The 12,950-nt window shown below is 33.3% G+C and overlaps 1 protein-coding gene across 1 annotated transcript; it reads left to right on the top strand.

The window, feature by feature from the left end:
- Positions 1–1,861: 1,861 nt before the first annotated feature.
- On the top strand, positions 1,862–3,546 carry LOC107912753 (uncharacterized). The gene has a single exon (XM_016841061.2). It carries the CDS (start codon positions 1,939–1,941, stop codon positions 2,521–2,523), a length of 585 nt encoding a protein of 194 aa, XP_016696550.2. The 5' UTR covers positions 1,862–1,938; the 3' UTR covers positions 2,524–3,546.
- The last annotated feature ends 9,404 nt before the right edge of the window (positions 3,547–12,950 follow it).

Raw genomic sequence — 12,950 nt, 5'->3', positions numbered from 1 at the left:
TGTATTTTTTATTATAATAATTTAATTTAACCCTAAATTCATTAGAAACATGATCTAGTATGCGTCAAGTTATGATATGAGTAAAAAATATTTGTATTTATAAAAATAATTATATAAAATGTAAATGAGACTTCAATTTAAATAAAAAATTGTGGTTTTGAAATTCTTAATATCTTAATTTTAAATCTCGTTATTTATATAATTATTTTGGGTTTAAAGTGTTTATAAAAAATATATAAAACAAAAATAAAAAATACTCTCATAATAATAGTTGTAACCTTTAAAATATTTTTTTTTAGTCATTTTTTTAATATTTCAATAATCAAATTGGTGATCAAATTGATTAAACCACTTATTTTAGATTCACTTAGTCTAATTATCAATCCAACAATAATTAAATAAATGGTTAAAATAAAAAAATTTATAATATTAGTTCAATTGTGAATTTTTTGTCTTTATTTTTAATTTTTTATCAGTTTCGAACAATTTTTAGTTCCATATATTTGTCTAAACTAATATATCGATCTATGCTTAATCTAATCAATTTAACCAGTTAATTCAATTCAAATAATATTACATTTTTGACTTGAATTGATTCATGGGATTAATTGAAAGAAGTATTTTAAGTTAATAATATCAATGATGCAAATAATTTGCATAGTAAGTAATTAGAAAAAACAAAGAATAGAATATATCATTAATTGGGGGCAGTTAACGGCTTTAGAAAATAACGTTTTTATTTGTATTTTTGTAGTTAGCCTCCATTGGGTGGTTGAAGTAAAATCCACGCTCTTATTCCCTCCAAACCTTGGACTTTTCATCACTCTAGTCTCCCTCCTTAATTTCCTTTTTTCTTTTTTTTTTCAGAAAATATATAATTTAAAATTACTGAATCAATGATTCGATTTACATGAATTGACTCAATTTAATAAGATCACATCAATTACTTACATACTAATTTAAAATACTCTCATACTTTTCAACATTCAATCACACTTTTAAAGTATATATAATTATATTACAAAAATCAAACTATGTAGGTGGTTTATTTAATTTAAAAAATATTTTCAGTATTTTTAGTTTTTAAAATTTAATTACCATTAAAAAATCATGTATTTTTTTTAAAAAAATATTATGTAACAAATGATAGTTTTTTTAAATCTTATATTAACAAAAAGTTAAAATTTAATACTTTCGGATAACAATGTTTTCCAAAGATTTCCTTTGGATCCTCCTTTGAGGAGGTTCTCTCGAGCTTTAGAGGCTTGTTTTTTCAAAACTTTTGTGTTCCACTTTCTCGAGTTTTCTATTACATGTTTTGATTGTGTTATTTTTTAACAACTGTAAACATGTTGTTTTTAAGTTCGTTATGCAATGTCCATCATCACTAGAGCAAGAAGTTGAAAGGGGGGTTTACGGTTCGAGGTGATTTAACTTCTCACAAAATTACTTTAGGGGCTAATTTTTTTTTATTTTAGAGAAAAATCTTTTCCCTAAAAAGTAATTTATTTAAAAATATTTTTATATTAAAAGTATTTTTTATCTTAAAAATATTTGTTAAAAACAATAGTAAAGGTGATCTCGCTCTCCTTGACAATGGAGACCTAATACAAGTGCTGTTTGCTTTTTCTGGTATAGTCCCATTTTACATCAAATCCTGCATACCGTGACTTCCATTGTAATTTTCACTTATCAATATTTCTAGATTTTTTATTTTTATTTTTACAGATATTACAATAAATGATATTTTACCTTGAAAAAATTAATTATTGCATTCCACGTGTACTACCAATATAAATTTACAAAAAAGGCCAAACAGATTGAGATAGATAAGGACCATCCCACGATCCAAACAAAAAGCTTCTCCCTTTACCCTTTTTATTCTTCCAATTTCTTTTAATAAATAAATAATTATTTTATTTTATTTTAAACCAATATATGCTCACTGTTGCCTTTCTCTTTGAGATCTCATTCTCTGTCCCTCCTCTCTCTAAATTTTCTGGTTACTTGAGAGAGAAAACACGCTTCCAAGAAATGGCCACTCTGCACAAATTCAAGCTTCTGGCAACTCAGTGTGCCGTCGCCGGAAGCCCAGGTCGCAGTCCCACCACAAGCCCCGCCGTTCACCTCCGCCGTCGCAAAACACTCCGCATGCTTCTTAACCGCTCTTCTGCCACCGACCGTCGACGTTTTCATCGCCGCCAGACTGATAGCTTGGATCCTCCTCCTTCACCTCCGCCACAGCCAAACACCTCCAACGCCGACAGCAAGAAGAACTCCAACGGTAAAAAAAGCCGGCGAAAATTGAAGGAACTCTTCGTGGCATCGCCGCCGTTTGAAGAAAGAGAGAGTGATGATAAAATCTGCGAAGAAGTAACGGAAGATTTATTACCGGTTACCAGTAGTTCCAGTGAAAGGTTTTCAGATCGGAGATCTGGTACTTTGACGCCAGTGACGACGTCGTTTCGGTACAGGTTATTAAGGAGAGCTTGGCGACCGATGCTGCTTACTATTCCAGAGTAAATTAGTTGTCATATATTTCAATTTTGATAATTATGAATTAAAAATATGTAAAAAAAATTGTAGCTATTTTGTTAAGTGAATTTTTGCCTTCTTTTTTTTTTAACTTTAATTTTGATTTAAATTTTTTCCTTTTGTTTTTGAATTAATATTGAATTACAATAATTTTTTTCTGGGCTAAGCTTTGGGCACTTCCTCCATCGCTAATGTTTCCTTTGGAAATTTTGTACGGACTGTCTTCCTAGGATTTCAGAAATCAAGAAAAGAATTGGTGGAGTTGATGACTTGTGTGTGCTCTGCAGATGTGTATTGAGGATTATAATCATCTTTTTTTTTTATGGGGTATCTGGGTTGGTTATCAGGAATAAAGTGAGATTTAATGGGGGAATAAAATAAATTGAACCTAGTTGCTGGTGAAGGAAGTTATTCAAGCGGCGGGAAAAGTTTTCCTGGAAAAAAGATAACAGAGAAAAGAGTAATGAAGAAGCATAATGAGAAAACCAAGCACTAGCAGCAGCAATATTGGAAGTAGTGATTGAAACAGGAAGACCTTTTCAAATCCATCTGGCGTGGCGTAAATCAGGTTCCAATGCTGCTGGTTTTGCTTTCATTGTTGAGGACTGCAAACGATTATTACTCTTTTCAGGTACAGTAGAAGAATTTCAATTTGTTTCATGAATTAGTGTCAGCTATCTGGGCGAAAGGCATGTATCCGTGCTTAATTAAAAGTAAAGACAAAAGCATTGGGAGAATACTTGAAGATATTGCTTTGAAAATTCATTGGACAGCAGGCGCTTAAAGGACATGAGCAATATGTGTGTGTCGAATATAGTTGATTGTAGGGTACAAAAGAAGGGTATTTATTTAGCCACTCAATGAATAACTTCGTTTTATTTCGGTAGTTATAGTTTTCTTAAGTGTTTTAGAGTCAGATAGTACGATAAATTGCATGCCGTTTTAGTCTATTGTTAACAATGTACTTGAGCACTTCATCCAACAAAAATTCCTATGCCTTAACATCTTTAATGGTTTTTCTAAAATATTATTTGTTATGTATTATAAAATAAATATGAATAATTTATTTGTTTCACACACAAAAATAAAGATGAATTAAATAATTTTTATTTAAATGTTTAAAATTTTAAACATGAATATGGTGTTACATTAATTTCATTTAAAAGCTTTATATTGATTAAATTATCTTAGCATTGTGAATGAAATTATAATTATACACTTAAAAAAATGTAATAATTTTTGGCTAAAAATATAATTAGTTAATTTAAGCAATAGAATTTCGATTCATATTATAAAATTGTGTAATTTATTAAAATAATAGGAAATAGTTTATGATATATTGACGTTGGAGGTTTTTTAACTTCATACGTAAAGTTAAAAGACACTTGTCAACTTCTTTATTTCGTTTGTGGAGTTAAAATTTTTTACCAGTGGTGTATGTACTAAATTGTAAATGAATTGAATATTGATGTCCTATTAGTTGTTTGGGTTGTGTCAAATAGAGTTGGCATGTCATACGATTGGTTTGTGTATGAGATTATGCACTTATGTGCCAGGATGCACTTCGTGTGCCAGATATGCACTCAATGCGCTAGGACGCACTTTATCTACCAGGATACGCTTTGTGCACCAGGATGCATTTTGTGCGTTAGTATGCATGTTATGTGCTAGTTACCCTGCTTCGGTTTATCCAATGATGCACTTCAATGCTAGTTGTTGGATCTGGTGCCTTAAGTGTAGTATTTTCATCTATGTACACTTATAATTTTTTCAAACAGATTAGTTAATAAAATTATTCATGAATTACATTAATAATCGTTGTATATTGTTCTCATGTGGTTTTTGCATGTAAAGCAAAATAGAAGTAAATATTAGCTCATTGGTTGTCTAATGTTTAACTAATACTAAGTGGTATTACGTGTTTGGATCGTAATACGAAAATACAACTTATATTAGTAGACAAACCTAAACATGTCATTTGTCTAATAAAAAATTAGCAAACCGATTGAAAGACTAATATGTTATCTATCAAGTCCAATTGGAGAGATGCTTTGTCTTGGGCATTGAAGCGGATGACTACTAGAAGATAGAGACATAAATGTGACTAATTGGACTAACAGTACATCAGACTAGACCCAAGAAGAATAGATCCTGATTCTGTTTATGGATTTATTCACTTGTGATGTTCAAAGTGTGACATACCTTAATCCTGAATGGATGACAGACTATGCATGCATGACTCATATACTTTGATGTAAGTAAAACCTAAGTTCAAATAGATATGGAATCGAAAGCTGGTGCGTTAGGTATACGACTTTTATAGTATGTAGCGTCATTCACAACAGTGAAATTCATAGCCTAAGATACGAGTAAATGATATCCTTTTATTGACATTACATGATAGATGGAAAGTAAACAGGGTCATGGGTCGTTCGTTTTTGTGATGAATGACTTGATTACTATTTGATAGTAATTGACTTATTCATGAAGGAAGATGTAATGGTTACCATGAGACAAAATAGGATCATATTGGGAGAGTGGATTTATCTCAAAGAGATTAAGGATATCCTATAAGGGTAACGCACTTATAACAAAGTTATTAGACGGGCACTGATCGAGTTGCATTCGTAATGATATGTCATTAGGGAGAGCTCAGTCACAATACTATAATGGAATAACTTTGTGACTAAATGAGTTTATAATTAATAGGCAAAAAGCTAGAACTTAATTACAAATAATTTGACCCCTAATCGCATATGTCTAACTGGTCCTTCTACTAGCTCGTTGAAACCAGAAATGAATTGCATGTTGAATCAAATGAACAGAAATAGATAAAAAAAAGAAGAAGAAGAAACATTTAGAAATGAATAAGATTTTCTCTAATTGAAAATGACTTGAAAATTAATTTATGGTTTTTTGAATTATTGATTAATTATTTATTTATTTGAATTTCGAAAATAGAAATAATTAATTGGTCATAGTGAATCTGTTGGATGTAGAAATATTAAATATATTTTCTTATAGATTCTTTTACGGTAAATTCGTCATGATTTTAATTGTAACGCCCCAAAATTTAAATGTCTAACGTTGAATTTCATCATAATTATGTCTTTATATTTGTGACTATGTACTTTGCATATGTGTTTGAGGTCAGGGGTTTGAGTAGAGCTTTTAAGTAGTTTTGCTATTTTATTTTAGACTAACCTCTAATGCTGAAGCACTGACTTAAGTTTAATTCTATGCGAATTTGTGTTAAGAATAAGCCTGCTAGTTCAATGGTTAAGCTTCTGTTTACTTTTTGGTCTTGTGTTCAAATCTCTGCGCAGACAATAGAGAAACATTCATTTTGTGTGCTATTTGTTAAAAGTTTTAAACGTTTTTAGTTAGTTTATTTTTATTATTATTTTTATTTGACGTTCTTCCTTCCCTCAACCCTTTTTTCTTTTTCTTTCTTTTTGTTTTCGTTTTCTACTTCCTTTCTCTTTTCTTTCTTTTGTTCGACTACTTTAGTAACTGTGCTAGCGGGTTAAATCGGGGATACTATGTCGTTCATTGTTTAGATTGAAGAGTTCTGCGTAAGTTTCTTATTGTTGTAATTTCGTTTTGTTTGTTTTCAATGTTACTCTGTAAGTTGAAAATTACTATTAGTGTGCCTCGAGTTCTCATTAATTGCTCATTTTGTTTCCATTTAGGTGGAGATCCTGAGAGGAGTATTCCTTCAAAAATTTAAGTTTTGTATAGGGGCTGAGTGATCGATGGTAAATGAATGTTTTGTGTTCGTAATTTTGTGTTGAAGTTTCGACATAGTTTAATTTTGACTGTGAATTAGCATTTTAGTTCAATTAAGTTGTTAATAGAGTTATTGAATAGTCGTTTTAGGCTTCAGAAGTTTGTTGCGTTGTCCCTACTTCGAATCGCTAACAGGCACGTACCAAAAGCCCGCCTTCTGTGAATTTCAAATGCCGAAAAATATGGCTGTCGACACCACTCGACTGTGTGGCAAACCTTGTAACCCACTATTCATGAATTAGAGACATACGGGCTAGAGACATGGGCGTGTGCCCAGACCGTGTAACTCATTGTTAATGACTTAGAGACACACAGGCCAAGGACACGGGCGGGTGTCTAGGCCATGTGACTCACTAATTGCGTAACAGGACCACACATGTAGATGGCATGGGCGTGTGCCAAGTCGTGTGAAGCCATACAGGCCAACTTTTTGGGGGTGTGTGAAACCACACGGGCGTATGGGTCGGAAATGAAATTTTTTCTTAGAACTGTAAATGTCATTTGACTCGAACATAGGCCTTTTATAATGCTTGTATGATCTAAATTAAACTGTATAAGTTGCTATCTAATTATCTGATACTAGATAGTTGATTATCTAAACATATATTGAATGTTATGACTATAATGATATTGAGCTCTAAATATGAATTGTATCTGAATAACTGTGTACATTCTTGACATCTGACATTTATAATTTGCATCCGCATTGTATGGAAAATGTGTTAAGGGGAAGTGATCTGTTTTGGTTTAGTAGTTAAGCCACATGCTATATCTGAATTTGGCCTTTTATCGCAACTTGATCTGGAAGTTAGTTTGTAATCATATCGAACATGTCGTACAATTTGTAATCATATCGAACGTGTCGTACTAACACTATTGGTGTATAGGGCTGGATGGGTATTAAATTCCCTTAATGGAATGTTGGGTTGGTCAAAGATGGTGTATAGCGGATGAGGTCGGAAAACTATATCTGTATCTAATCTGTTCTAATTCTGATCCTGAATTGTTCTATTTTTCGTTTGGTTTGTTAATACTATATTGAATATCTTCTTATTCGGATTTTGAACACGAGTTTGGGAAATTACCGTTATATTGATTATTTTATTTGACTTTACATTTGTTATGTACATGGAGTTATCAACTCATTTTGTTTGTTGATTTAATTTTAGGTAACTCACAGTCTTGATCAAGTCGGCGTAATGGAAGCTCGGTCATTTTGTTTTATCACCTTTTATATAATTAGTAATTTCAGTATTTTCTTCATATTATGATTTTCTAAAATTTTTGGATTAACGACTACATTTTCATGATTATTTATAATATGTTAGACGACTTTAAATTGCATTTGTAAAAGTTGGTTTTCTTAAAAATGTTTAATGTAACTCTTCAGACTTGGTCTTAAAGGCTAGGTCGAGTTTGGAGTGTTACATTAATGGAATTAGAATTAGGTTCAAAATATTATTTAATTGAGAAATTAATTAATTCATTAAAATTAATTTAAGATGTTTATTTTAGGAAATAGAAAAAACAAGTATCAGGTTAGATTGAATTATAAAGTATTAGGTTAAAAGTCCAGGAAGTATTTATAATTAGACTCGATACGAGAGAGACCCAAAAGCCCCTTATGCTAATTCTAGGGACGGAAAACCCTAGTATAATTAAATAGGGTTGCCGCCCCCTAATCTTAGTTAGACTAGGATTTATTTTTTCTATTGAAATAGACTTCTACTAATTCAATGAGGGTTTGACCTCTTTTCCCTATAAATAGATGGCACCAATAGGGTTAATATAAAACTTTGAGATATTGTTATTTTTTCCGAAAATAGTGAGAATTTATTTTCTAAATATAAATTCTATTTTTTTGGAATAACAATCCTATTGGTTTCTATTAAAAAGTGTTAGATCTGTATGACCCGAATCCTTGTTAAAGAAAATATAGTGGTAAAATAAGGGGATCTGTATAGGGCTTAAGGCCGAGGGTTGAAGGCCCGAGGCTATAGCCTAATATATCCCCAACCGGGGGTGTGTGGGCCGGGGGTGCGTGGGCTGGAGGCCATCGCGATATGAACCATGCAACACAAATAGAATATATATAGAACTACACTTCTTCTATTTGACATTAATTAGAATATGGTTTTTCAACCTTTAAATAGATGTAGTCGAAACTGATATTGTATCATTCAGTTTTCAACACTAGTGAATTTCTCCTCATCTACCCGTAATTTTTTCCTGAAAGGGTTTGCACGTAAAATCTATGTGTTTTATTTTTCCTTTTCTTATTGCTTTGCGATCATACTATATTGTCATTACCGACATTTAGTTTTAACAGAAAGTAAAGTAAATAATTTTTGGTTCTGTGTTTGATTCAAATTCTTTCGAGCTCAAAATTGAAGCTGTTTGTGGTACGAGAATAGTAAAAAATGTCATTTGGTTGAAAGTCAAGAACGATAAGGATTCGTCTAGCCAAAAACACAGGTGTTGGAGAATTAACTAGGTCGAATCTGTGCTTAGAAACTGGAAGACTTCTTTAGATGGGGATAAGCTTATCTTGAACCATGCAAAGAATTAACTAGGTCGAATCTGTGCTTAGAAACTGGAAGACTTCTAGCCTTCGACTTGCACACTGCCAAATCAAAACTAACCTGGGTCTGATTTTCACGAACACAATGCCCTAACTTTTCAAAACCTATATCCAAAAGAGAACTTCTCTTCAACGAAACAATCATTCATTTTTTCCTCTTATAACCAAGTTGCCTCCGCTCCAAACGAGTTGACTTCGACTCTGTAACGGACGAGGGATGTCCGATTTCACCAGTCACTGTAGAACCTTCAAGAATATAAAGGCTGCCAGTTCCTTTACCTTTTAAAAAAATGAGATCTCTACGAGATACTTTAATGCCGCTCGACTTGATGTTGATTCTGCATCCTTTAAAGTCTAAAATACTCAAGGAGATGGGATTCTTTAGTAAATCAAGTACATACCTGACATCTGAGAGTATTATAATCGTCCCATCGTATATCCTAATTTTAACAGTACCAATACCAATTACCTTACTAGATGAATCGTTTCCCATACGCACAACTCCACCTTCAACCAAGCTGTATGTGAAGAACTATTCTCTATTGGGACACATGTAGAAAAAAAATCCTGAGTCTAGGATCCACTCGGACATGAGCTTGGAGTTATCGCTCGTTGACACTAACAAGAAATCATCACCGCTTTCATCGGCCAAATTAGCACCAGCTACATCTTCCTTATTACACTTAGCAGTTTTTTTATTTCGCAGTTTATAAAAATCTGCTTTGACGTGACTTAACTTTTTACAATAGCGACACATTTTGTCTCGTTTCTTTGATGTTATCAAAACAGAAGCTTGCCTATTTGCCTTGCTATCCAAATGAAGCTCATTGTCGAGTTTGTCTCTACTCAACAAATGACCCTTCACATTTTCAAACGAGAGTTTGTCTCTGCCATAAATTAGGATCTCCCTGAAAGACTTGTATTAAGGGGGTAAAGAGCACAATAATAGCATAGCTTGATCTTCATCATCAATATGAACCTCAACATTCTTTAAATTATTTAAAAGAGTAATGAATTGACTGATGTAATCTCTAAGAAGCTCACCTTCGTTCATGCGAAACGTAAATATACGTTGTTTCAACACTAAACGGTTAGCCAGAGACTTAGTCGCATAAAGAGTTTCTAACCTTTTCCACAAGGCAGATGAAGTCTTCTCCATCAATACCTCCTGTAATACCGTATTCGTGAGGCACAACTGGATTGCAGACAAAGCCTTTTCATCAAGCTCTTCCCATTCTATTTTATTTAGATTCTCAGGCTTTTTCCCGATAATAACCTTTTTCAAACCGGATTATATTTGCATTGTCATCATCCGAACTTGCCACAGATTGAAATTTGTCTCACCATTGAACTTCTCAATTTCAAACCTTGTTGCTGTCATATCTGAATGGACTGATCTATATGTTAGGATCGTCCCGAATAAGCAACGAACAAGTAAAAATAGTAGAAGAAATTGAGAATTTATGAACACACAAATTTAACGTGGAAAAACCCCTCAAAAGAGGATAAAAAACCACGGGCAAAGATAATTTTACTATAATGGCAAAAGAATGAAGAGTACAAAAGATGGAGATAAAAACTAAACCCCGAAAACCCGAAAAACAAAGAACCCTCAAACGTAAACACAAAATTCTCTGAATGTGTTATGAGTTCTAATCTAATGGGTGTCTCTTAATTCTAAGATTGTAAAGGAGCCTATTTATAGGCTAAATTAGTAAGTCAAATAAACTATACTAATAAATGCTAAATATATTATACTAATAAATACTAAATCTTCTAGAAAGAAAATATATTTTTGTTTAACTTGACTTGCAAGCAATCTCTTAGAATTTGGGTCACACAATTCTAACAATCTCCACCTTGACACGAATTCTTTCAATGCCATCTTTGCCAAAACCCGCCACGGGCCTATCTTGAACTATGCAGGGAATTAACTGAGTCGAATCTATGCTTAGAAGCTGGAAGACTTCTAGCCTTCGACTTGTGCACTGCCAAATCAAAACTAACCCGGGTCTGATTTTCACGAATACAGTGCCCTAACTTTTCAAAACCTGCATCCAAAAGAGAACCTCTCTTCAACGAAACAGTCATACCTTTTTCCCTCCTATGACCAAGTTGCCTTCGCTTCAAATGAGTTGACTTTGACTCCGTAACGGACGAGGGACGTCCGATTTCACCGGTCACTGTAGAACCTTCCAGAATATAAAGACTGCCGGTTCTTCTACCTTTTAACAAAACGAGAGCTCCACGAGATACTTTAATGTCGCTCGACTCGATGTTGATTCTGCATCCTTTCAAGTCTAAAATACTCAAGGAGATGAGATTCTTTCGTAAATCAGGTACATACCTGACATCTGAGAATGTCCTAATCGTCCCATCGTGTATCCTAATTTTAACAGTACCAATACCGATTATTTTACTAGATGAATCGTTTCCCATGTGCACAACTCCACCTTCAACTGAACTGTATGTGGAGAACCATTCTCTATTGGGACACATGTGGAAAGAACATCCTGAATCTAGGATCCACTCAGACGTAAGCTTGGAGTTATCGCTCGTTGACACTAACAAGAAATCATCACCGCCTTCATCGACCAAATTAGCACCAGCTACATCTTCCTCGTTACTCTCAGCAGCTCTTTTATTTCGTAGTTTATAACAATCTGCTTTGACGTGACCTAACTTTTTGTAATAGCGACACCTTTTGTCTCGTTTCTTTGATGCTACCAAAACGGAAGCTTGTCTATCTGCTTTGCTATTCAAATCAAACTCATTTTCGAGTTTGTCTCTACTCAACAAATGACCCTTCACATCTTCGAACGAGAGTTTGTCTCTGCCATAAATCAGGGTCTCCCTGAAAGACTTGTATGAAGAGGGTAAAGAGCACAATAATAGCATAGCTTGATCTTCATCGTCAATATGAACCTCAACGTTCTTTAAATCATTTAAAAGAGTAATGAATTGACTGATGTGATCTTTAAGAAGCTCACCTTCGTTCATGCGAAACGTAAATAGACGTTGTTTCAACACTAAACGGTTAGCCAGAGACTTAGTCGCATAAAGAGTTTCTAACCTTTTCCACAAGGCGAATGAGGTCTTCTCCATCAATACCTCCTGCAATACTGTATTCGCGAGGCACAACTGGATTGCAGACAAGGCCTTTTCATCAAGCTCTTCCCATTCTGTTTGATTTAGATTCTCAGGCTTTTTCCCTGTAACAACCTTTTTCAAGCCATTTTGAACTAGAATTGCCATCATCCGAACTTGCCACAGATTGAAATTTGTCTCACCATCGAACTTCTCAATTTCAAACCTTGTTGCTGCCATCTCTGACCGGGCTGATCTATGAAAGTTAAACTAGCTCTGATACCACTTGTTAGGATCGTCCCGAATAAGCAACGAACAAGTAAAAATAGTAGAAGAAATTGAGAAGATGAACACACAAATTTAACGTGGAAAAACCCCTCAAAAGAGGATAAAAAACCACGAGCAAAGATAATTTTACTATAATGGCAAAAGAATGAAGAGTACAAAAGATGGAGATAAAAACTAAACCCCGAAAACCCGAAAAACAAAGAACCCTCAAACGTAAACACAAAATTCTTTGAATGTGTTATGAGTTCTAATCTAATGGGTGTCTCTTAATTCTAAGATTGTAAAGGAGCCTATTTATAGGCTAAATTAGTAAGTCAAATAAACTATACTAATAAATGCTAAATATATTATACTAATAAATACTAAATCTTCTAGAAAGAAAATATATTTTTGTTTAACTTGACTTGCAAGCAATCTCTTAGAATTTGGGTAACACAATTCTAACACTATAAAAATTGAACTAGCTCTGATACCACTTGTTAGGAATCGACCCGATTAAGCAACGAACAAGTAAAAATAGCAGAAGAAATTGAGATATTGAATACACAAATTTAACGTGGAAAAACTCCTCCAAAGAGGATAAAAAACCACGGGCAAAGATAATTTTACTATAATGGTAAAAGAACGAAGAGTACAAAAGATGAAGATAAAAACTAAACCCCGAAAACTC

Source organism: Gossypium hirsutum, chromosome A11 (assembly GCF_007990345.1).
Source record: "Gossypium hirsutum isolate 1008001.06 chromosome A11, Gossypium_hirsutum_v2.1, whole genome shotgun sequence".
Lineage (NCBI taxonomy): Eukaryota > Viridiplantae > Streptophyta > Magnoliopsida > Malvales > Malvaceae > Gossypium > Gossypium hirsutum.
Note: the sequence above shows the minus strand (reverse complement) of the source record. Positions and strands in the feature narration are given on the sequence as shown.